At 42.1% G+C, this 23,430-nt stretch overlaps 1 protein-coding gene across 41 annotated transcripts in view; it reads right to left on the bottom strand.

Annotated features, from left to right (window-relative positions):
• The window catches only part of DST (dystonin), a 299,278-nt gene that overhangs the window by 64,840 nt on the left and 211,008 nt on the right, over positions 1–23,430 (bottom strand). For all 41 annotated transcript variants that reach the window (XM_035109746.3, XM_088665773.1, XM_035109753.3 and 38 more), the window contains 3 exons: positions 21,232–22,706; positions 2,707–2,868; positions 1,687–1,857 (listed from right to left, as the gene is read on the bottom strand). In XM_035109746.3, coding sequence (XP_034965637.3) covers positions 1,687–1,857; positions 2,707–2,868; positions 21,232–22,706 — 1,808 coding nt within the window. The remainder of the gene's footprint in view (positions 1–1,686; positions 1,858–2,706; positions 2,869–21,231; positions 22,707–23,430) is intronic.

Consider the following 23,430-nt stretch of genomic DNA (forward strand, 5'->3'; position numbering starts at 1 on the left):
TGGATACTCACTTTGGCCAGACAGCCTGAGGACTTGATTCACTAAGCATCATGCAGTGATCTTCCCTGAGGGTTGCCTTCTATGTTTCAGCCAAAAATCCCCCCTCCTCTCTCCTACTGCCTTTTGTTAAGACTGCTCAGAGAGCACAACTTCTCTCTGATGCTGTGCATGCTGTGACTTGCTCTTTCCTTGTTCATGTATTTATTTTGAACAGGAAAGTAATTATGGATCTGGTTACAGAGTTTGATGTGCTGTATTTACTCCACAACTGCCAATTCAGTATTTAATATGAACCTTCTTCCCCCCCCCCGCCGCCTTTTAAGGGAGGGTCTAACTCTCCATCAGCAACAGTGTTACAAACAATTGTTGAAAAATCTGAAGCAGGGGTGTTTGACATTATTAACTGAAGATACAGGCACATCAAGATGTTACCCCCAAAACAGATTCTACAAAACTCTAGAGACGAAAATCAGGAAGTAAGGGGTGGAGCAGAAGGTGACACCAGGCACATATTTCATTCCTTACTAACCCATTTGTATAGGCAACTCGTATATGTCCACACTGAATGGCATATATGGGAAAAAGAGATTAGCTGAGAAGGGGTGGGGTGGAGGGTTGTCAAAATGATGAAGGGGGATTGAAGCCCTGACAAAATTTTGAACTTTATTTCAACCTAAGGGAGTAGCTCTACGATGTTCTCCTTCCTCCTGCCCCCTTTCACAATATCAGTGATGTCTTTTCAAACATCAGATTGTTTTTGATCCTGGAAATAATTTTTTTTTGATCCAGTGAAATGTACATGTGCATGAAATGATGCCAAGACCCAGCACAAATATTCCAGAGTTTTCCTTGCAATATATGCAGAAAACTGGTCCAATGAAATGATTGTTTACTCTGTGATACACGGCCCCTGCCGCCACACCCCCCCCCCCAGTCTGCACCAGTTCCCCACATTTCCCAAAGAAGTGAAGAAAACCACATTTCCCCAGACAAAAGATGCAATCAATGCCTGGATAGGAGACTGCCTGGGAACTCCACTGAGTTCCATGGTGAAAGAAGAACTGGATATAAATTTACATACCAACTATTTGTTATATTTATTGGTCACTTCTCTCATTGAATGAACCAAAGCAACTTAGGGCTCACCCACACTTCCGCTTGCCTAGCCACTTCCCCCCAGGAAAACCCACTGCCTACCGCTGAATCCGAGGCATACAGCTAAAAGGCAGGACTAACAGATCCTGTCCCACTAATATGCTACAGTCTGGGTGCCTCTGTTAAGATGAGTGGAGAATGAAAGTAGGAAAGGGCAAAGCTTTAGAGAGAATTTCAGAGATTGGGTTGAGAAAATTTGCCCTTCCCCTGAAAAAAACCATACACATTCCCCACATGAGCATCCATGACAACCCTCCTAAGTGATGGGATCACAGAGACTATGGAAAGGTATTTTTTTCAGGTTCTTTTGCAACTGTCCCTCTTATAGTGCACGTTTAATACACACTCAGCCACACTGTTATCCAGGCCGCCACATGTTATTACTGTTATTAATTACCCACCATTTATCCTAAGGCCCTGGGTGGGTTACAATATTATAACACAGCTTTAAAAACAGTTTAAAATACCCCACTGAGCAGGTGACAGGGAAAATCTAATTAATCTAAAGATAGATAAATAACTTCCACTCACTTTCTGTTCCTGTATTTGGGCCTTCACAACTTTGAACTCAGCAGATGGAGGCTTCTGATTAGCCACAAGGTCTTCTGTGTCAATAAGCCAACTAAGGATAGATTCGACAGCATCTTGAAACCTCCCACAGTGGAGCAGTGCCTCTTGCAACTGGGCTGCTCTTTGAGCAACCTAACAAAAAAGAAAAAAACATTGTAAATATTATCCTCTTCCCACAAATACCTCTTACTGTCTTTCCAGTCAATCAAACACCCCCTAGGGAAAATAAGAAATGTGAGAAGGAGGAGGAACAATTTAAGGCTAGCAGCTCCTAAACTATGAAGCTCTCCATTGACTTGAGTGACATTCTGTGCACTTCGGAAAATATTTAAAATTGTCTTAATACAGATATGAGCAATACAACATTTTGTACCAGTAGGCCATAGGTGCACAAAGTGTGAGGTAGACCTGCCTAGGGATAATCCCCTGGGAAGCCTAAGTACTTCATGTGCCTCTTCAATGCATGCATCTTTATTTGGGCATTAATATACCAGTAATATAATATAATAAACAAACAATAATTTATTATTTATACCCCGCCCATCTGGCTGGGTTTCCTCAGCCACTCTGGGCTGTATTTTTAAAAGATTAAAAATAGATTACAACATCAGTCATTAAAAACTTCCCTAAACAGGGCTGAAGACAGCTGAGTAGGCATTTTGCTTCAATCAGCATGACACAGAAAGCAGCATGAATTATGTTTTGTAATCCTCTATTTCCTTTAGGCTTTTGACTTCCTACAGGTTTTTTTCCATGGACATTAAAATGACATGGTACCCATGTGACAAAGGGTAGTCGGCTTCTGTAGGAGCTCTACATGAGCACCAGAGCACACATTGAGTTCTGGACTGGGGATTTTGTGCATTTTGTTATGCAGTCTACTACAATAATGTGTAGTATTACTTTGTAGTGAAAATCAGAAATAAGAGCAAAACAAAAACAGCAGCAAACTAAACTACAGTGCAAATACAAGTAATGTACCTTTTTGTTGAGAGTTTTCCATCTTGTGTTAACATCCTCAAGATCACGCTCAAGGTTATCAGTACTAGCATTTTTAGCAGCACTCTGAATAAGGCCTTGACCCAACCAATTTACCTCCTGTTGCTTAACCTGCAGTGGTTCAATCTTTTCCTTCTCGAACACCTTCAGATCAAAAGGGAAAAAAATAAAGAAAGGCAAAGGCACATTTAGATTATTAAGTCTGGAACATGCTGAGCATAAGTAGCGACCAGAGCAGATATCAGTAGTAAAATCACACAGCATGTCGTGAACATAGTGTTAAAAGACAGTATTGCTCTTAATGTGTAAACACAAAACAACTCAGAGTAAATTATATACACATTAACCCAAACAGGAATTAAAAAAACTGCTATTACATAAAACAACAAACACTGTATTTAAAAGGAAGAGACAAACATAGTGCTCCATACTGAATCTTCCTAATATAGATGCTCAAACAATATTTAAAGCAACGTTGTAGACACCTATGTCAAACTGAAGAGGATTACATATTGTGGATAGTAATTGTTCAGATATCTGTTCACAATAGAGTTTGAAAGTACAGTGGTGCCTCGCTTAACAAATGCCCTGCTTAACAAAAGTTCCGCTTAACGAAAGGTTTTTTCTAGCAGAGGTTGCCTCGCTAGACAAATTTGTTTTATGAAAAATTTGTCTAGCGAATCGCGGTTTCCCATAGGAATTGCATTGAAATTCAATTAATGCATTCCTATGGGCAAAAAAAAAAAATTCAAAAAAAAAATTCAATGCATTCCTATGGGATTCGCTAGACGAATTTTTCATTATAAGAAAAGACCCGTGGAATGAATTAAATTCGTCTAGCGAGGCACCACTGTATGAGTAGTAATGGTGGACAAGGGAAATGCTTAAAGTTTGGTGAGGAAATTAATCAATCATCTGAATATGCCCAGCATGTTTCTGTGGTGCATAATGATTTGCATAGCCATTTAAAGATGATGCAGTGCTCTTAGTTCTAATGGGAGGAGCTGGTGTTGGACAGTGTGGCTCCTACAGACTAAGTAAGCAATGAGATGCTGGGCACATGCAGGAAGGGACCTGCCCCAGTCCTAACTGCACAGTGGAGAAATGCAATCGCTATCCAACGATTTGGGGGCCACTATAGCATGGTGAGCCTGGACCTCAGGAATGGCCTGGGAGAATGAGCTGATCATGTGACTAAGGAACTACACCAGCATTCACTTTCTAGATAAGACTAGTAATGGCTATATTGTTTTAGAAGATAATGGGGGAAAACGGGGACCGTGTCCCTTTATTTCCCAGGTGGTCCTCATTGGCAAGAAATTCAAGCACGCTTCACACAATGACATCATAATGCAGGATAACTCAACCCACCAACCTAAGTGATGTTCATTTGAGGACTTGCAAAGGCTAGTGACAGAAAATATTCCACAGGCATCAAATGCTGTTGGTGGTGTTATGAACCCATACAAACTTTGGTCTTAAAGCTTCTTAACTTTGAAGTAGTCCCTCCCCTCCCCCCCCAAAAAAACAATCTTTTTCTTTTTCTTCTACTACTACAGACACTGTCCTTCGGCAGTAATTTCACTATAGTCAGTAAAATATTGTGAAGACATGGTACTGCAATACTGTTCTAAGCTTTATTATTATAGTGTTACTAGCAAACATGGCTCACATCCTGAATATATATTTCAGCTGCCACTACGAACATCGTTCCCTTAATACAAGCAATGTTAGGGGGATACTACAAGTGTACCTCAGTATGGCTAAAGTTATTCCTCAGAACCTATGAGGCTAGACACTCTAGTAGCTCAGGACACCCAAAATCCTACAACAGTCTGAAAAGAAAGCATGTTTACAGTTAATGTTCCTCAATATCAGCCCTAAGTAATTTTTATGCTCACATAATTGAAAACAAAAATGATAAGAAGCCTCCCCAAGGCAGGATAAACTGTACACCAAAATGGTCAAGCACGACACTAGTAGGAAAGCAGAAACTTGGTGTGTACATAGTGTAAGAAACCCAGATTTTCTAGGATAGTATGCAAACAGTACATGTTCACACCTAAGTTTACATCATAACAGCAGCCAGCACTTCAACACACAGCAAGCACATTTGACACACAGGACAGTGTGTGGCCCATCTCTCCTCAAGGCCTTGAATCCACACTAATAACTGGGAGAAGGGGGTTTCGCAGGGGCAGCGAGGAACTTAAGTCTGAACATGGACAGCTCACACACGTTTGAGTCTACATGCAATAATCCTCAGACACGATGGTGTGTTACATAGTAGCAACCAGGAACAAACAAACAAACAAACAAACACACACACACACACACACACACACACACATATACACATACACTTGAAGTTTGCAAGCCTTATTTACTAGTATAATGCTACAGTATTTTGCTGCGCTCAATAGCAGTACCTATTTGCAGGACATTGTGGGATTTGTTAAAGGGGGGAGCATTATAAAGCAGAGTTCTGAGGAACAAAGTAGTTGAAAACAGCAAACAGGTCTTACCTTTCCCACAAAATAATATATAAGATGGGCAAGTTCTCTTTAGTTTAGAAAAATAAACAAGGGCTGGTATGCAAAAGCTAATTTACACATGCCCAAGTGTTAGCTCAGTAGTATCTTTGACTGGCAATCGAACAGGCAGGCATATGTACACACCCCAGGTTCCAGAAACTACTTTTGATATTCTCCTCTCTTTCAAAAACAGCTTCCTAAGTTTGAGGTTGCTGTGTGAGAAACACAAGTCCTGCTCCAGTTTAGGCCCATGGAACTAGCAATGTAGTCCTTTCAACTCATCTCTCTTCTTCTATTTCAGATGTTCATATCTTTTTAAGACAATTCCATTAACAGTCCAAACCAAGTCGTTCACCTTGATTTGTTGTTTAAATACACACAGTACCCACTCACAAAAGTAGGAATTGAGGCTGGAGTTTGCCAGAACAGCTTAGCAACAAGTCCTAAAATAACTCAGGGCACAACCAGATCAGTGACCAAAAACAAAAAGAACAAAATTAAAGACTTCACAAGCTCCCCATGCTTATTACAAAGCTGTTTTCTACTTCCTTACTTCATTCACCGCTCAGTAAATGTTACAAGATCTCTTGTAAAAAAAAATCCCCTGCAACTTTAGGACTACTTTTTGGCATGAAGATGCAAGGAAACAATTTCAGTACGTGCAACAAGCCTTTAATCTGTCTACTTTGGAAACCGCAGCAATCTGAGCATCGTTGTGTATACCTTTATGATGAACAGTGCGATCCTACACGTGTCAACTCAGAAGAAGCATGCCCATTGGGTTTAATGGGCCTTACTCCCATGAAAGTGTGTACAGTATATGGCTGCAGCTGAAATCTGGTTAAATCTGAATAGGGAAGGCCTATCTGCCCTTGAATGGCATTGGCTGCTTGAAACATATTTTGAGGGGAGGGGAGGGGAGGAGGGGGTGCTGAACATCAATGCCTAGTGGAAGCATTCCAAATAAAAGGGTAACAGGCACCATCTGGACAATAAATAGCCATGCAACCAAACAGCTGGAAGCAATCAACCCTGTCACAAGCTGCCCTTAATCAATTTACTGAAGTGACCATCTCGCCAATTTCTGCCTTCTAATAACTTGTTGGGCAAATGCTTCTAAAGGAACTCTTTGGGTAGATTAGCAAAATCTAAACATAAGCATTCATGATGCAATTACAGAAGAAATTTTTTTTATTAAAAAAAACCCACCCTGCAGCATGAAAAGAATGCAGTTAAGTTTGGAATTACCTTATTAGACAACATGCCATTGCACACTGTATCCAAGGTTTGTTCTATCTGCATGCCTGTAGTCCAAAAGCTGAATTCAGCGCTGATTGGATTTGCTTTTTGACAGCATGTGGTATTATTAGTCTCTAAAGCCTGACAGGACAACTCTATTGCACTTGCATGGGCCATATTACTTTCCTCAGTTTCATGCAAAATCACATATTTTACTAAGTCCATATCACTAGCATGTAAAGCTGCATCATCATCATCATCATAAATATCTATATCCTGAGTTGCAAAATCCAGGAGGTCTTTTTCAATCATCCTGTCTTGGGTGTCTAATGGCTCATTAACTTCAGCGCTGTTCCTCACTTCCTCTTTGTCTAAAGTGAAATCATGTTCCCTCTCACCATCCTGGAGCCATTTGGGATGTGCTAAGAGGTCTTCTTTCAAATATGTCAGTGGACTGCAATGTCCATCTCCTTCCTCTTGGTTGCCCTCATAGGTCCATAAAGATTCTTGCTCTATATGTGAAGCATTCTGCAATTTTACTTGACAGTGTCCACTGGTAGGGGCACTTCTGGAGGTAAGCAATGAAATTTGATGTTCACTACTAGAAACGGTAGGAGAAAATGATCCAAATTTACCTACAAACTGATTATCATCTATGGAAGATATGCTCCTAAATTGAGTTTGTTCCCCTTCTAGCACATCTTGTTTTTCTTCTCTTTCTGCTGGAGGACTGCACAGACCAGAGTCATCTTCTTCGGAAGTTAGAGAACTAGTCCCACATTTGACCTGGCCTGTTGCTGCTAAGCCAGACACATCAACAGTCCCAGCAAGTGAGCACTCACTTTTATTTGCATAGTCTGCAAAATTTGGTGGGACAAGCATCCTCCAGGATCTCCTGTGTTCTTTCTTTTCTGTGTGATACTTTGCTTTGGGCAAGCCAGCTGTTCGAATGATGTCACTGTTCAGCTTAAGGGCATCAAAGATCATTTTTTCATCTAGCTTATTGGCTTCCTGTCCTCTGAGTTCAAACACACTAGAGGAGGAGAGGGCACCATTGGAGCACAATGTGCTAAGGTCCAGTGTTCTATGACTATACGGCAAAGTCCGATCTGAGAAATGCCTGGAGGAGAGGCTGCCTTTAGAACCTGAGTCAATCTGCTCATTCAGCCGCACAGTGTCATAGATTGACCTCTGGGGAACATAACAGTCCTCAATATTTATATCTTCTTCTTCTTCATCACCTTTTCCTACACAAGGAGGATTCTGGCGTAAACAGTCTGGCCTGCTCAGCGGCTTCCCCATTTTTGCAGGAATTAATAGATCTAGCACTGCTGCTAGGCTACCTTATTGGAGACACGCAACACACATAAAGTAAAAATAAAATAAAATAATAGAAAAGCAGTTTTTTTATAAAAAAAAGTACAGTAAACTTGCCCTCAGCAGAAAGATGCTTACATACTAAAACACAGGAAATAATTTATGAGGCGGTTAAGGTCGTAATCAGTGCATCTGTGTAAGTTTACCTGGCTGTGATTTAAAACATTTCTCCCCCTGCCCCTAAAATATAAAGTGCTTGAGCTGAAGGGGGGTGGGAGAGGGGAAACAAAAAACAACCCACACCTTTTAATATTTTAAAATACTAACTCAATGCACAAAGACACCAACAAAATGTACAAACCCCCCCAAACCCCAGGAAAATCTTTAAGTGGCTCAAAAGACTCAGAACTTCCGACATAGCATTCCATTTCAATTTTTAGGTCAAAATGTGTGTCTTAAATCTCCAGATTAAGTCTTCAAAATGAATCAGCATTATAGCAGGCAGCACGCTATATTCAGGAGGTGACAGATTAACTGTAATCCATTTAAATGGCTTGCAGAATTCCATCTCCTTTATAAATAAGCCATGTTGTGGACGCTTTTGAAGAAAAACAAACCAGAAGAGCTGTAGACTGTGGAGACCAAGGCACAGAGAAAGGCTTCAGGAAAAACTAAGGTACATCCAGAGTTGTAATAATAATAATAATAAAAGAAGAAGCTTTCCCCCTTTTTTGGCAGCAGCTATAAATAACCTCGATTCAAAAGGCAGTTTATTCCTTGCTTCCTTAAAGCTTCTCTGTGGGGCGTTCAGAAGTTCCATGGGAAACACAAGTTTTCTGAGGAGCCAGACCAATGAAATAATAACAATAATACAAAAAAGCAACGGAACAGATTTAGTAGAAAAAGAAACTTCCCCCCCAGTTTCACTCGCAGAACACACTCCTTGAAAGTTGTTGTCCTGTTTTAAGGCAACCGCACAGCAGGAAACTAGAGCGTTTCTTCCTCCACTCCGGCACAAAGGCACAGCAGATTCACATTCTGTTTAAATTCAGCAGGACTACTACTTCTTTTTTTGCATAAACGGTGGCTAAAAGAGCGTGGTCACTGTTTTCATCTCCGTCTTGAAGTGCAGCTGTAGCGAAGAAGGCATTAAAAAGAGCTCACAACAATAAACGCTCACATGTCCTGCCCAGCGCAGCTGATAAGCTTCCCGGCTCTCCCTGGTTTCTTATGGTCTGTCAGGCATCTCCTCCCAATAGTGAGCTTAAAAGAAACGCCCTTTGCTATTCTTTAGGCAACATCTGCTCCTATCTCATTCGTTCCCTGAGTATTATTCCAACCAAGCATTAGGAGGTGCCTGACCTCTTAGCTCTTCCCCCTTACTCTTCCTGCCCCACATGACTTTACTTAGCCATCTTTCACTTTTACTGTTTGTCTTGTCTCTGAACGAGGCCGAGCCTTTTCAGGGGGAGGTGCACAAAAGGAGCAAGTTCCTGTGTCTGCAGCACTCCTGCATATCGGAGTCTGTGCTCTGTAATTCTGGAGGAAAAGAGGGAGGGTGGGTGGGTGGTGGCTCACAAGCAGAATGGAAAAACCGGTGCTAATTAGTTCAAAATGTCAAAAATTTAGTACATACTGCTTAACCAGGTAACCTGACACCATGCCAATATGGACCAGACTATCCAGGACCCTTCTAAAACACTGACAAACTGCACTTATTCTGCTTCATAACAAAAATAATAATCCAGTACTTACAAATTATGCAGATTAACAGGAATCTGAATATAGTGGGTGGTCATCTTTAATGGTATGTAGCATTATAAACTAAACTAACCAGCTGTATAATAAGAATTCAATCAAATTGAATTACTTTCCACCATCACCATAAATCAATTTTAATTAACAGCCAGATCTTACTTCTGAGCAAGCTCCATGAAAAATCTCCATAGGGTTGCATCCTTTGCTCTATATTTGTAACACATGTAAATTATATTCTATAATTAGGGATTTAGCCGGCAAATTGGTCTCTGTGAATGACTACAGAATGCATTCTTCATTCACAATCCAGTTAATCCAATGAAAAGGGATTTGCTTGATATTTTTTTACACTTCCTGGCTCTCAGAGACAACTGCAAATCCTAACATGCAAAGAAGTGCTGCAACTTTTCAATAATTTCACCCAGTACTCCTAAAAACCGCACTAAGGTAAAGGTAAAGGGACCCCTGACAGTTAAGTCCATTCGCGAATGACTCTGGGGTTACGGCGGTCATCTCGCTTTACAGGCCAAGGGAGCTTGTGTTTCTCCGCTCTGCAGACAGTTTTTCTGGGTCATGTGGCCAGCATGACTAAGCGGCTTCTGGCACAATGGAACACCGACACCAGAGCAGCGCATGGAAACACCATTTACCTTTCCGCCAGAGCGGTACCTATTAATCTACTTGCACTTTTTGGCGTGCTTTTGAACTGCTAGGTTGGCAGGAGCTGGGACTGAGCAACGGGAGCTCACCCCATTGCGGGGATTCAAACTGCCGACCTTTTGATCGGCAAGCCCAAGGCTCAGTGGTTTAGACCACAGCGCCACCCGCGTCCCAAAAACCGCACTACCGTATATTGGAGTAATAGTACCGTATGAGTAGTTTTACTTATTTGTTTCTGGATCTATTTAGCTGGAAGAATATTATATTTTTTAAGAAAATAAATAGCTAAAGCACTAAAGAGAGTAAAAATAATACAGAGCAAGGAGAGCAGAGCAGCTCATTTCTAAAAGCTAGTGGATTTTTAATTTATTTGTCATATGTATACCAGCATAAAGGTAACCCTTTAAAGGGACCCTTTAAAGGTAAAGGGACCCCTGACCATTAGGTCCAGTCGTGACCGACTCTAGGGTTGCGGCGCTCATCTCGCGTTATTGGCCAAGGGAGCTGGCGTACAGCTTCCAGGTCATGTGGCCAGCATGACAAAGTTGCTTCTGGCGAACCAGAACAGCGCATGGAAACGCCGTTTACCTTCCCACGGTAGCAGTACCTATTTCTCTACTTGCACTCTGATGTGCTTTCGAACTGCTAGGTTGGCAGGAGCTGGGACCCAGCAACGGGAGCTCACCCCGTCGAGGGATTCAACCTTCTGATCGGCAAGCCCTAGGGCTCTGTGGTTTAACCCACAGCGCCACCCACTGTCCCTCTATACCTGCATATCTACATATAAAAATGCCCACGTTATTAACAACAATCATGTCCCACTAAAAAGACAATGTTTCATACCACAAGCCGCAGTCACAACAAACCATATAGAAAAACTACAGCAGAAAAAGATCCCCTCCTTTGGGAAGTCAGCACTATAAGAAGGGATAGTCGAAGACAGGAATGAAGTTTCTGACAGTCCATTGCCATACACAAAAAGTAAATATTATTGTGTGCCACAAAGGATATTCCCAAATAAAGTGCAGCAAGTGTTTTCAAAGCAGTGGCCTTAGAGGGGGGGCAAGAGACACTATTTGGGCTCTGCTTCAAGCAGCAAAATGGGTCAGTACTGGAATGACAATGAACCTTAAGACCCTCATTTGAAGGAAGTCTATCACTCTCAACCCAGAATGTATTTATAGTCAGCTGAGCATGGATTCGTTGAACAGGCACTGCACATGTCCAAGGCAGCACCCGAACTGAATATGACACACGCAGCTACTTCTTCCATTCAAATGAATGAGGAAGATCATCTGTAAAGGAGCTCCATGTGAGCATTAGAATATACAGAGGGCTCTGGACAAAGGATAAGGTCTGTATGCAGGTAGCCACCCCAGATGTACTGTATGTCAAGTTTTTTCTTTAATGGAGTGATAATAAACTATTATTCTTTTTTTCATTTTATATTTAAGCTGCAAAACAGATGCAAATATTGAAGTTGGTGCAGCGACAAAATATAATTTTCCTTTTGAAAGCGCCTGTGAAAAGAAACCACACACTTCAGGGAAGAGTTAACACATTTGCACTGATTCAATCAACAAGGTAAGAGGCCACCATCTACGACACCGACCTAAACCAATTTAAATATTAGTTCAAGCTCATCAACTGGAATATTCATCCAGGCCCAGATCTCCTATGAAGCAGAATTAGAAGGCACCTCTTGACATATATCTGAACACTGGAAATATACTGAAACGACCCTTTAAAGCAACCGCATCTAGTAATGGTCTAAATGGGGGAGGGGATTTAATGAGCCATTCAGTGATAGAAAGTGACATAAATTCCATGTGCTTTAATAAATAAAAGAATAAATAAAGAGTGTGGCGGGTTTATTGCTGAAATATTTTGCAGACATTTCAAGGATTGTAATTACGTGGCAGAGAGATTGAACGCTGCTTCCCCACAACCCCACCCTAGAATGAAGTAGCTCATTAAAATGTTCAGCAAAATACAAACTAAACTAGGGCTTTTGTTCTTCAGGATCATCTTAGCTGGTTGGCTCTTTGTGAGGAAATGGGCATGGTGTAACCCAAGTAAAGCAAGTTCATCTGCTGAATTTTTCTTTTGCCCACGTTCATTCAATGCATACTTTCTTTAAAGCACAAAGGTCTGCAATAAAACTGAATGAAAGTGAGAGAATGAAAGAGAAACACCATGAAATACAATATGCCTGCTACTGTAAGTAACTGAAAATGGAGCTTTGATTTGAAACACTGGAAGATTTGTTCCTGGGTAGGATTTGTGAATACAAAACAAAATCCTCTTTTCTTTATGTAAATACCAATAGATAAGATATAAGAACTACAAAATCAGACAATCTTCTTCTCAGCTACCTAAAAGCAATACTCGTTAAAAATGGACGGACTACTGTTAATTGTAAAAATATATGCCTATGGACACCGTTCTTGGCAATGATTTCGAAGCAGAGTCACTAGTCGCAATTCCAATTTGCTATTCCCTTCCTCCAATGAGCTTGGGACTACCACTTGAACTTTTTTACTTTACTATTACTTAGTGGTCTGCTTTGCACATCATGTATATTCGTTTGTTTATTTCACAACATTTATATACTGTTGATTATAATAAAACCTCAAAGTGGTTCAAGGGCGTAGCCAGGATCAAAACTAGGGGGGGGCAAGCCATGATCATTCAGGGGCGGGGCCACAAAGTGGGAACGTGGGCGGGGCTACAGGGCCAGCTGGCCTGATGACATCGTGGTGGCGGCAGCGGCGGCAGCGGCCACCTTGTGCTTCTGGGGCTGGCAACGGCGGCGGCTACCCTGCTTGGCTGGAGAGGACGGGAGGGTCGGGCAGGCAAGAGGGGGTGACAGGGTGGGCGAGGGCAAGGCAAGGCACGGCCGCAGTCACGACGGCTCCGAGGCGTTGCTGCATATCAGCATAATATTTCAACCATGTTGTGGGTTCAAGCCCCACCTTGTGGGAAAAATCCTGCATTGCAGGGGGTTGGACTAGATGACCCTTGTGGTCCCTTCCGACTACAATTCTATGATTCCATTGATATATTACCATAGCATATGCATCATTCTGCTTTCTTGAATTGTCCTACTCCTAGGCATAGCAGCCAAATCCTAGAGGCCTAGGTGCCTCTCCCCCCCCCCAATTACTGGTAAATACCGTATTTGAAAGAGTCACCCCCCCCCATTTTGATGGGCTTTCTATGTGGGGCTTATCTGCCCCCCCCCAGTATTTTATTAAGGATGGAAGAGGGAGGGAAGGAAGGAATAATAGAGAGAGGGATACCTCATATTTGTGGGTGCCTCTGGGTGATGCTGTGAAGCTGGAACTCTGCAGCAAGAGGATGGGAGGGTCGGGCAGGGGAGAGGGGGTGGCAGGGCAGGCGAGGGCGAGGCAAGACAGGGCCGCAGTCTCGATGCCTCCGAGGCGTTGCTGCATATCAGCATAATATTTCAACCATGTTGTGGGTTCAAGCCCCACATTGGGGGAAAATTCCTGCATTGCAGGGGGTTGGACTAGATGACTCTTGTGGTCCCTTCCGACTACAATTCCATGATTCTATTGATATACCGGTATTACCATAGCATATGCATGATTCTGCTTTCTTGAATTGTCCTAGGCATAGCAGCCAACTCCTAGAGGCCTAGGTGCCTCCCCCCCCAAAAAAAAAGAAATTACTGGTAAATACTGTATTTTAAAGAGTCCTCCCCCCCCCATGTTGATGGGCTTTCTATGTGGGGCTTATCTGCCCCCCCCCCAGTATTTTATTGAGGATGGAAGAGGGAGGAAAGGAAGGAAGAAATAGAGAGAGGGATAACTCACATTTGTGGGTGCCTCTGGGTGACGCTGTGATGCTAGAACTCTGCAGCAAGAGGAAGATACCGGTACACCTGTACAGGAGCCTTGTAAGCAGCTTTCTCTCTGCTTGATTTACAGCAGGCACGTCCAACAGGTAGATTGTGATCTACCAGTAGATCACTGGATGTCTGTGGTAGATCACTGCTAGATCACTGGCACCCCTAAAAAAAGCTCACCCAAATTTTTTCTCCTCCCTAAAAAAAGCTGAACTATGACCCGAAGCCCTAAACAAAAATGGGCCTCCCTCCCTCCTAAAAGAAGCTCAACAAGTTTGACCTAAACCCCCCAAAACAGGGCTTCCCTTCCTTAAAAAAACTCAACAGCTTTGCCCTGAACCCCCCAAAAGGGGGTAGATCACTCCCAGTTTTTAACTCTGTGAGTAGATCAGAGTCTCTTGGGAGGTGGCCACCCCTGATTTACAGTATACAGATGCAGGAGGAGGGGCAGACTGGAACACCAATGCTTTTTATAAACATCACTGTGTCTATCAAAGCTACAGCCCCCCCTTCTTATTCACTTCCTTTTAGCCTTGCAGGGCCACCTTAAGTCAAATTGAATCCTCTGCACCCTCATTAAATCGCCAATAGAACTGTTAATGCGATCCCTGAATGCCCATTAACAACTCCCACTGAATAACAATAGGGTGAATAGGGTGGACCTTGCCTGAAGGGATATTCTGCTCCATTGTCTTAACTGCTTTGCTTTATTTATTTGATGTGTTTTTGTTACAGCTGTGTTCCCGCCCCCAGCAAGTGGAGAGCTGCTCTTGCTAAAGCAAAGCCCTTTCCACTTCAGTTTTTGGAGGGGCAAAGTATTGGTTATGGTCTGTAAAATACAATAATTTTTTGCTTCTAGGGGGGGCAGCTGCCCCCTCCTGCCCCCCCCTGTCTACACCCATGAAGTGGTTTACAAAAAGAATGAACCAGTAACAATAACAGTAAAAAAAAAATCACTAAAAACAAGTACTTAAAACATTCAAAACAAGTAAAAACAACAATAAGCTAAAACTGGGTCCAGGCAATGTTCCAAGGCATGCACAATTGCTCCTAATTCAGATGTTATGGCTGAGTGACACCAGCATACTGACCGCAAAACTTCTAACGGCAGCTCCCAGTTGGGAAATTGCTGCTACCATTCTAAACTATACCAGGTAATGATCGGACCATGACAAAGCAGTGCACCTCCTCCACACTCAACCTCAGTCCATCCCTCATGTCATTTGGGGCAAAGACTACATCAAGGGTGTCTCCTAAATGATGTGTTGGACCAATGACCATTTGAGAGAGCTGCATGGTTGTAATGAAGGCCTTAAGTCAGGCATCCCCAAACTTCAGCCCTCCAGATGGTTTGGACTACAATTCCCATCTCCCCCGACCACTGGTCCTGTTAGCTAGGGATCATGGGAGTTGTAGGCCAAAACATCTGGAGGGCCATAGTTTGGGGATGCCTGCCTTAAGTCTTGAGCTCAGCCAATACAGTGGTAGCCTCTAATGGATACTGAAGTAGTCCAGAGACTACCTTGACCAGCTTGATCAGGCATGCTGCTGGGCAACAGGGCAGTTGATAGACCAGCAGCATCCCTAGTCTGCTTCTTTGGCCAAGCACCAGGTGCCAACCCTCTGATAGCCTGCCCCAGGAGGATCAAGAGATTTGCCAGTGAAAGAGATGGTGCATTTATGGACAATAGCAATACACATACCCTCAACCCCTCAACGTAGCCTACTGCTAAAACAAGGAACGGAAACCCAAAAGCTAGGTCTCTGCCTCAAATGGGGGTTGCCCACAGGAAACACCTTGGTTACAGATCATGATTATGCTGGAGAGACACATGCCACAAGCCCACGTTAAGATGACAGGCTAAGTCAAACCATGGCTTAGCTCAGTCTGGTGCAGCAGAAAAACAGCAAGATGACCATTATCTCCTCTCCAGGAGCTGCACACTTGCACTTAGTGTGGCATGAAAAACAGGTCACTGTCTGGAAGAAGCCCACACCATCATCTCAAAAGGCATATACTGTAAGAAAAATCTGCAATTTTGCGGTTGACTGTTGACTTATTACTGGATAAAGTGGATAATGTGAACCACTTTTCATATTCCTATTTGTAAATGAAACGTGGTTTAAAACTCATTTAAATAAATAAAAATAGATAATACGGATTTATCAGGAACAATAAAAATAATAAATTAATAAATTAATTAATATACTGCCCTATACCCACAGGTCTCAGGGCGGTTCACAGGATAAAATCACAATATAAAAACGCAAAATATATAATCAAAATATAAACAAGAACAACCCAATAACCCCCAAAAATAATCAGAGAGAGAAAAGAGAATCTAAAACACACAACATATAAAAATAAGCACCCATCAGGTATCGTCAAGGAGTAGATTAAAAGATCAAGTTAACTATCTTTCAAATCAAAACATTTTAGCCATTGGGTTCCCCCCCCCCCCCAATTGTAACCATTCATAGAATGGTTCATAGAATAATAATACAAAGCTCTATTTTTCTTCTTCTTGCAAACATAGGTGCATATCTTCAAGAAATAGAGGTCTTTCCGAAAGGATCTTCAGAAGTGTGCTATTAAACCCATTCAAGTTGCCCTCACATAACCTGAATCGGATGCTAAAGACAAAGAAATAGACTAATCTTTGTATTCCAACAACAGAGATTTGTGAAGCTCCGTGTGCAACTGTTGCCAAAATGCATTGTTGCATGTGATGAACACATTCTGCCAAGCAAATTGGATCCAGACTTAGCCATGCTCAGAGTGGATCCATTGAAATCAACAGGGCTTTAGAAATTATTTAAGTCCTGTTGGTTTATAGTGGGTTTACTCTAAGCATGACTAAGTGAACACAACCCAAAGATGTTCTAGATAAAAGATGTTCTAGATAAAATGCACTGGTACATGGAATGAACATGTTAAGTGGTTTCATAGATAGATGATAGACAGATAGATAGATAGATGATAGATAGATAGATGATAGATAGATAGATAGATAGATAGATAGACAGAGAGAGAGAGAGAGAGAGAGAGAGAGAGAGAGAGAGAGAGAGAGAGAGAGAGAGAGAGAGAGAGTCATGCTAGGACATGGGAGACCAAGCTTCAAATCCCCACTTGGTCATGAAGCTCACTGGGTGACCTTGGGCTAGTCACCAATTCTCAGCCTAGCCTACAGGACTGTTGTGAGGGTAATACGTATGGAGAGGGGGGAAACTTTATGCTGCCTTGATCTCTTTGGAGGCAAGGTGGGATATACAATGTAATAAATAAACATACTCCAATACACACACATGTATTGAAACACCAGTTCTCCAAGTCAGAAGTTCCCAAAACACAATCGGACATAGAAAGAGCTCGTTGCAGTTTAAACCAAAAAAAGTGCAGCGTTTACTTGCGGCATTAAGACAAAATTGTGAAAACTGTCAGAGAGAAAGAAGGCTTAACGTAACATAAACTGGATTTATTTTAATTAAATTCATAGTTTTATTTTTAAAAGAACATGTAAAAACACAAGCTCTAAGACCCTTAACACCATCTGAAACATTATTAATCACAATGGGTAGAGGAGAGAAAGGATTAGTTTCTAAAACTCTACATTGCTCAACGTAACTTATGGATCTATGACACCCCTTAAAAAAATATGTGTCACAGTGGTGGTGGTGGCTACTCTAGAGTAACGACTCCTCACAGCTCTGCATTTTTATCCTTTTATTAGTGCAGTCTATTTACAGTGCTTAAGCAGTGCTATATACATGTTGTCAGTACATGTTGTCAGTCCGGTGCAGAACATCCGAATGGAGATTCCCGCGTCTTTCTCCAGCAAAGTAGCCTGGGGATACTAAATCTCCGCCCCCGGCGCTTCTTACGCAATTCCGGGGTCGCTGGGATCGGTCTTCGTCCTGCGGTTTCCCTGCTTTCCCCTTCCTTTCCCAAGCGGCGCCGTGGCTCGGCTACCCTGCCTGATCCCTGGCTTCTGCTTCCTGATTCCCCGCTCGAAACATCCCCCTCCCCACTCCCACTTGCACTGGGCGAAGAGCTCATGTTTAAGATGGGAGGGGGCTGTCTATAGCTTCTGTCCCTCACATCATGGGAACTGGATATTGGCACACAAATGATGATGCCTATATATGATCTTGACAGCCTGAATAGTAATTGCAACTCATAAGAAAACAGCCCAAAATCTTACACTTTTGATATGATTTGGCACTGCTTTATGACATATACAGCGGCACCATAATTTTCAAGACAACCTTTGTCACAAGCCTGGCAAATCTGCAACTATAGATGATCCGGTAAAGTTGAAAGTTTTTACTTTGTTATTTTAACTCATTCTACGTTCGTATTTTATAGTTTTGTTTTTCATCTTTTATTTTTTGTCTCTTGTTCTAACTGTTTCATATACATTATAAAATGAAGTAATAATTACAAACTTTACCCAAAGGGGTAACAGAATTGTTCCAATTCTTACTGCAAAGTACAAAAAGAAAGCCTGAACAGGCCAGTACATTTCATAGACTACAGCTCCTCAGGGATATCACTGATCCCCTTCAAGGATGTGGTGGAGAAAGGCAGAGGAAATTCTCAAACGTCTGTTCATCCCATATTTATCTGGGGGATACCTTGCCTTGTTATATGGCAAGGAAAGCCTGTCACTTTTCTTTTTAAAAAAGAAAAGCCAGTAAAACAATGCAGAAAAACAAATGGTAGTAGCACAACCACTATCATCACAGTAGTAGAAAGATCTGCTAACAGCCATCAGCTACCCTCAGTCAAAGGATTTGCAAAAGAGCTCTTAAAGAGCTTGTGAAATGTACACAAAGGTGGGGCCAGGCATGCTTTCATGGGGAGGGCAGTCCAGAGTACTGGTGCCGTAACTTATATTGCCTTGGTTCATTGTTCTTACCCACTGCATATCTGCTATTGGGGAGATGCAAAGCAAGACCTCTGACGTTGCTTGGTCACTGAAGGAAATACATAGGAAAAAAATCAATCCTTTAAGTACTTTTTATGACTTTCAAGTTTAAAAAACCCATCTTGGAAGCAAGTGTACCTTAAAAAGTGGTTGCTTCCACTGCCCACTGTTATATCTCTTCAGGTCCTATTGTCTGGTAACCTGAAACAGGGCTTTTTCATCAGGGGAGCCCTATCTTTGGCTCAGAAGGGCTCGTTCTGTTATTTTTTTGTATGCCAGGTAAAGAATGTTTCATTTGCTCAGGCCTTTATATGCCTTTATTCTACTGATTCTGGTGTTTAGCAGGCAAGAGGACCTAGTGCTGTGCTTCCCTTCTGTGCCATCTTAGGAGATAAAAGTTCATTATGGAATGGAAGTTAACACCTAGTGCCCAAGGCAAGGTAGCTTATTTTGCTTTCAGCCACTGGGTTTATCTTGGGCACACTGGATACAGTATTAAAATAAATTCTGCCAGACAGCTTTCTTGGATGAGGGCCGGGGGTTACAAGACATAAACCAGAACTATGCTTCAGCAGAACTGCACAGCCAGTGGCCTGTTGCCTTTGCCTTAGCTCACCTCCACACTTCTTTGTTTTGTCCTGACTGACTGATCAGTACTTTTCTTGATCCTGGGAACCAGGTGTGGATAGAACCTCTTAGCTGCATAATGCCTGGCATGATCCCAGGTCATGACTCTTGGGACAACCCCCTGGAATGAATGCTAATCTCAGCCTTCTTGGACCTCGCCCAGGACTCTGCTTGACCTCACCTTCACTCTGTCACAGGAGGGCTGGCTCTTCATATGGTGCACGTAGTAAATGAAATAAATATCTGCTGCTAATACATATATAAGCACCAGCTGTCAGTTGAACTGCAGCTTCTTCAGTTCTTCTCCCCATTGTCTTTTATTTGGAATTGTTGTTTGATATGAACACACTACTCAGAGCAGGATCTATTTCTTCCTGCATGCCTGCGCAATGCCTCTGGGGCGTGGGATGCTTGAGGCTGTGTTCATTGTGCTTTGTCTTGCTCTCAGGGAAAGATTATGGCTATATTCTGAATGGCTGCGGAGGTGGGGAAAGTTCAGGGCTGCTTCTGCCCTCATTCTATCCCATCATTCAGCAATCTGTTCATGAGAAGGTTATCCCGCCACAGAAGCGCTGAGCCTCCTCAGCTGGGCAGTATAGTAACAATGGGAAGCAAAGGAAATGTAAAGATTCTTAAAGAATCCCAACTTTTTGAGTAAATTGAACTGCGTCAGTTAAGCTCTAGGGTATTGTTTCCTAAACTTGGGTCTCTAGCTGTTGTTGGACTACAATTCACATCATCTATAGCTAGCAGGATTGGTGGTCAGGGATCATAGGAACTGTAGTTTAACAATAGCTGGAGATCCAAGAAAACCTTGCTCTAGAATAACAAAAGCTGCAGTTGACAACCCTTCTGTGTGCTTGAATGGAACCATGATTTAAGCCTATTTTTAAATTACCACTGAGAGGAGAGGAAAACTCAAGAAGCTCAGCTTTGCTGGAGATCTTCAAAGCAAAATGCTGGACATTCTGTTTTAAAACAACTTAAGAATGCTTCTCTAATAACTTTTGACCAAAGAGAAGACCATCTTCTCAGTTTCTAAATTGCTTCATGAGAACACTGAGCTGAGAACACTTCATACAACTTCAAACCACAACCCTCAAATTACTTGTAAATTCCAAGGACCCCCAAACCGAAGGAGCATGTGATATCGCTTCCTGTTGGACAACTCAAGTCTCGTTCATTACAAGGCAAATAAAAATGTTATGATGTAACTATTTTGCAGCAATTATGTTTATCCGTTGAAATTAGAGGAAGCATTTGAATTCATAAACAAACAAACAAAACTTGCTTATTAATAAAACTTTATATCCCAAGACAGGAATGCATTGGGTGGAATATATGTTATGTTAGATCTCACTCGTCTTAAAATAGGCAAAAAGCACCCTCTGTTGGGAAACATGAAAAATGACTTCAAACACAATTCTTAAGAAGCTTACACATGATCTATAAGCTGAAAAAGGAGGGCCAACCCAATTACTTTTCCTTGGGGGTCTAGACTACTGAGCAGCTCACTCAGTTAGTTTTCATTTTACAATACAGAATTCTTAAAAATCAGAAAGGTCCTTCTTACCTTAAATACGTTCAGCTGCTGATTTATCATCTCAATTTCCATTCCAACAGAACCCTGGGACTCTTCATGCTCTTCAACTTCCCCGAGCAGTTTAGAAAACCCCTTTAGTTTACTGTAGAACTCTTCAACGCGGCTAATAATCCCTTCAATCTGTTCATCTCTGGCTTTTGCTCTATCTAGCAACTTGTTGCACTGCTTATTTAAAGCCTCCAAGTCCCTTTTTATACCTGCAAGATCTGGAGACGCTTCAGCTTCATTTGCTAGCATCATTTTGCAGGTATTATTTGCATTTTCATTACTGGTTATGAGTTCCTCCAACTTTTTCAGGAAAGTTTTTATATCCTTTCGCTGTGACTGCAGTGTGACAAGATCCCTACCCACAGAATCCATGCTGTCCAATTCATCGTCGAACTCTGCAAACTGAGAAAACATCTCTCGGATGCTGTTTTGGAAATGGCCAATTCCCTGGAGTTTAGTCTCCAGGAATGAACATTTATCATCAACCTGCTGACTGATGGTGCTGAATTCTTCTTCTAATGTTTCTGCCTGCAACAAGAGGTCAGAGACACCTGATGAATCTGAAGCATCTGCCACCAGTTCTTGGGCAAGCTTTTTTGTCAGGTCCACTTGAGCCTTCACGGTCTGGAGTGTCTTCTGCTGCGTCTGCATAATCGTCAAGTGTTTGTTACTGTAAGTCTGGGGTTTGAGAGAATCGTGTGTTTCCAGCTGTTCTCTGGCATTCTTCAGCTGCTCTTCAACATCCTTTGATGACTCTTGAAACTCTTTCAGTCTCTGAGACATCTTTTCCAGGCCATCTCTCTTAGCATGCAGTTGCTCTGTGACTATATCCATGTTCTGGATCAGCAGTGTCTTCTCCTCTTCAATAATGTCTTTGTCTGTCTGACAGGCACTGAGTAATGTCTCAGCTGCATTACTTAATAGCTCCACCAACCCTTGGTGTTTGTCTAGGTCCTTCTGCCAGGTCTTCACCTGAGCGATGGAATTCTCTAGCCGAACAGGATCTATGCTCATTTCTATTTGAGAGATATTGCTTTGGCATTTCGCTATCCAGGGTTGTAGGTTTTCTACATGCTCTCTGTATCTAAGGGCTTTTTCCAAACAATCATTTAATTTATCTTGCCTTTCTTTAACTTGCTTGTTCATTTCATCCCAGTTACCTCTGAGCAAGTTCAGTTGGGCCTGCAGCTCAGCCTTCTCCGCTCCCTGAGTCTTCTGGAGTAGACTTTCACCTTCTGCGATGAGTTTCTCATAAGAACCAGTCTGGTCAGACAAGGCAGCCTTGAACTCTTTCTGACCATCAATTAATGTCCACAGAGACTCCAGCTTGGTAGAGATGGGACAAGGCTGATTCTGTTCTTCCTTCTTCTTGTCCAACCAGGCCTGAAAGTCCTTAGACATTTGCTGGAACTGATTAGAACTAACGTAAGTTGACTGAAGTTGCTCGATGTGATTGCCTGCAGAAGACCAAAAAAAAAAGTTCTTAAAATCTGTGTCTTTGAGTGGCTTATAACTAGGATTTTGGTTGATGTTATTTCAATCAAGGAGAAACATTGTGTTATAGGAAAATGCACCCTATTGCAATTTTAGATGTTTTATTAAACATTATTCTTCATTGGAGCTTGTTAGCTGAAGTGTTTATTGAAGACCACCAGCTTGGAAAATAATAGTATTGCAGCCTAAAATAATAACCCCTTCATAATAATAACTATCCCTTGACAACAAGGGATTTTGAGGGTGGAGAACTAATCAGGTAACCAGGATAGTATGATCACTAGTACCAGTATAAACATCACAAACATAAACGACATGCACTATGAACAGTAAAGCTTGCAGTAATCCCTCAACAGTCATTGAGATAAAATGCTTCGAAAAGATCACTGCCAGTCCTGTTACAACTTTACAGGACTCCTGTTGGGACTCCCTTGTTGAGTCTGAAACACACACACACACACCAAAGTAAGGGCTCATCCATATTTGTCCTGTGCCTAGAAAGCACGGGTCCGAGCAGTTTTCCGCTTGCCTAGCTAGTTCAGTTTCCATGCCAGGAAAGCATGGGTCCAAGCAGCTTTGCCCTATCACTTTCCCCTGGAAAACCCACCCTTTAGTGCTAAACGGAACAAATGGCAATCAGGTTTTGGCCTTTGTTCTGATTCAGCACGAAACCGCCAATTTCTCCAG

This window comes from Zootoca vivipara, chromosome 3 (genome assembly GCF_965207765.1).
Source record: "Zootoca vivipara chromosome 3, rZooViv2.hap1.1, whole genome shotgun sequence".
Classification (NCBI taxonomy): Eukaryota; Metazoa; Chordata; class Lepidosauria; order Squamata; family Lacertidae; genus Zootoca; species Zootoca vivipara.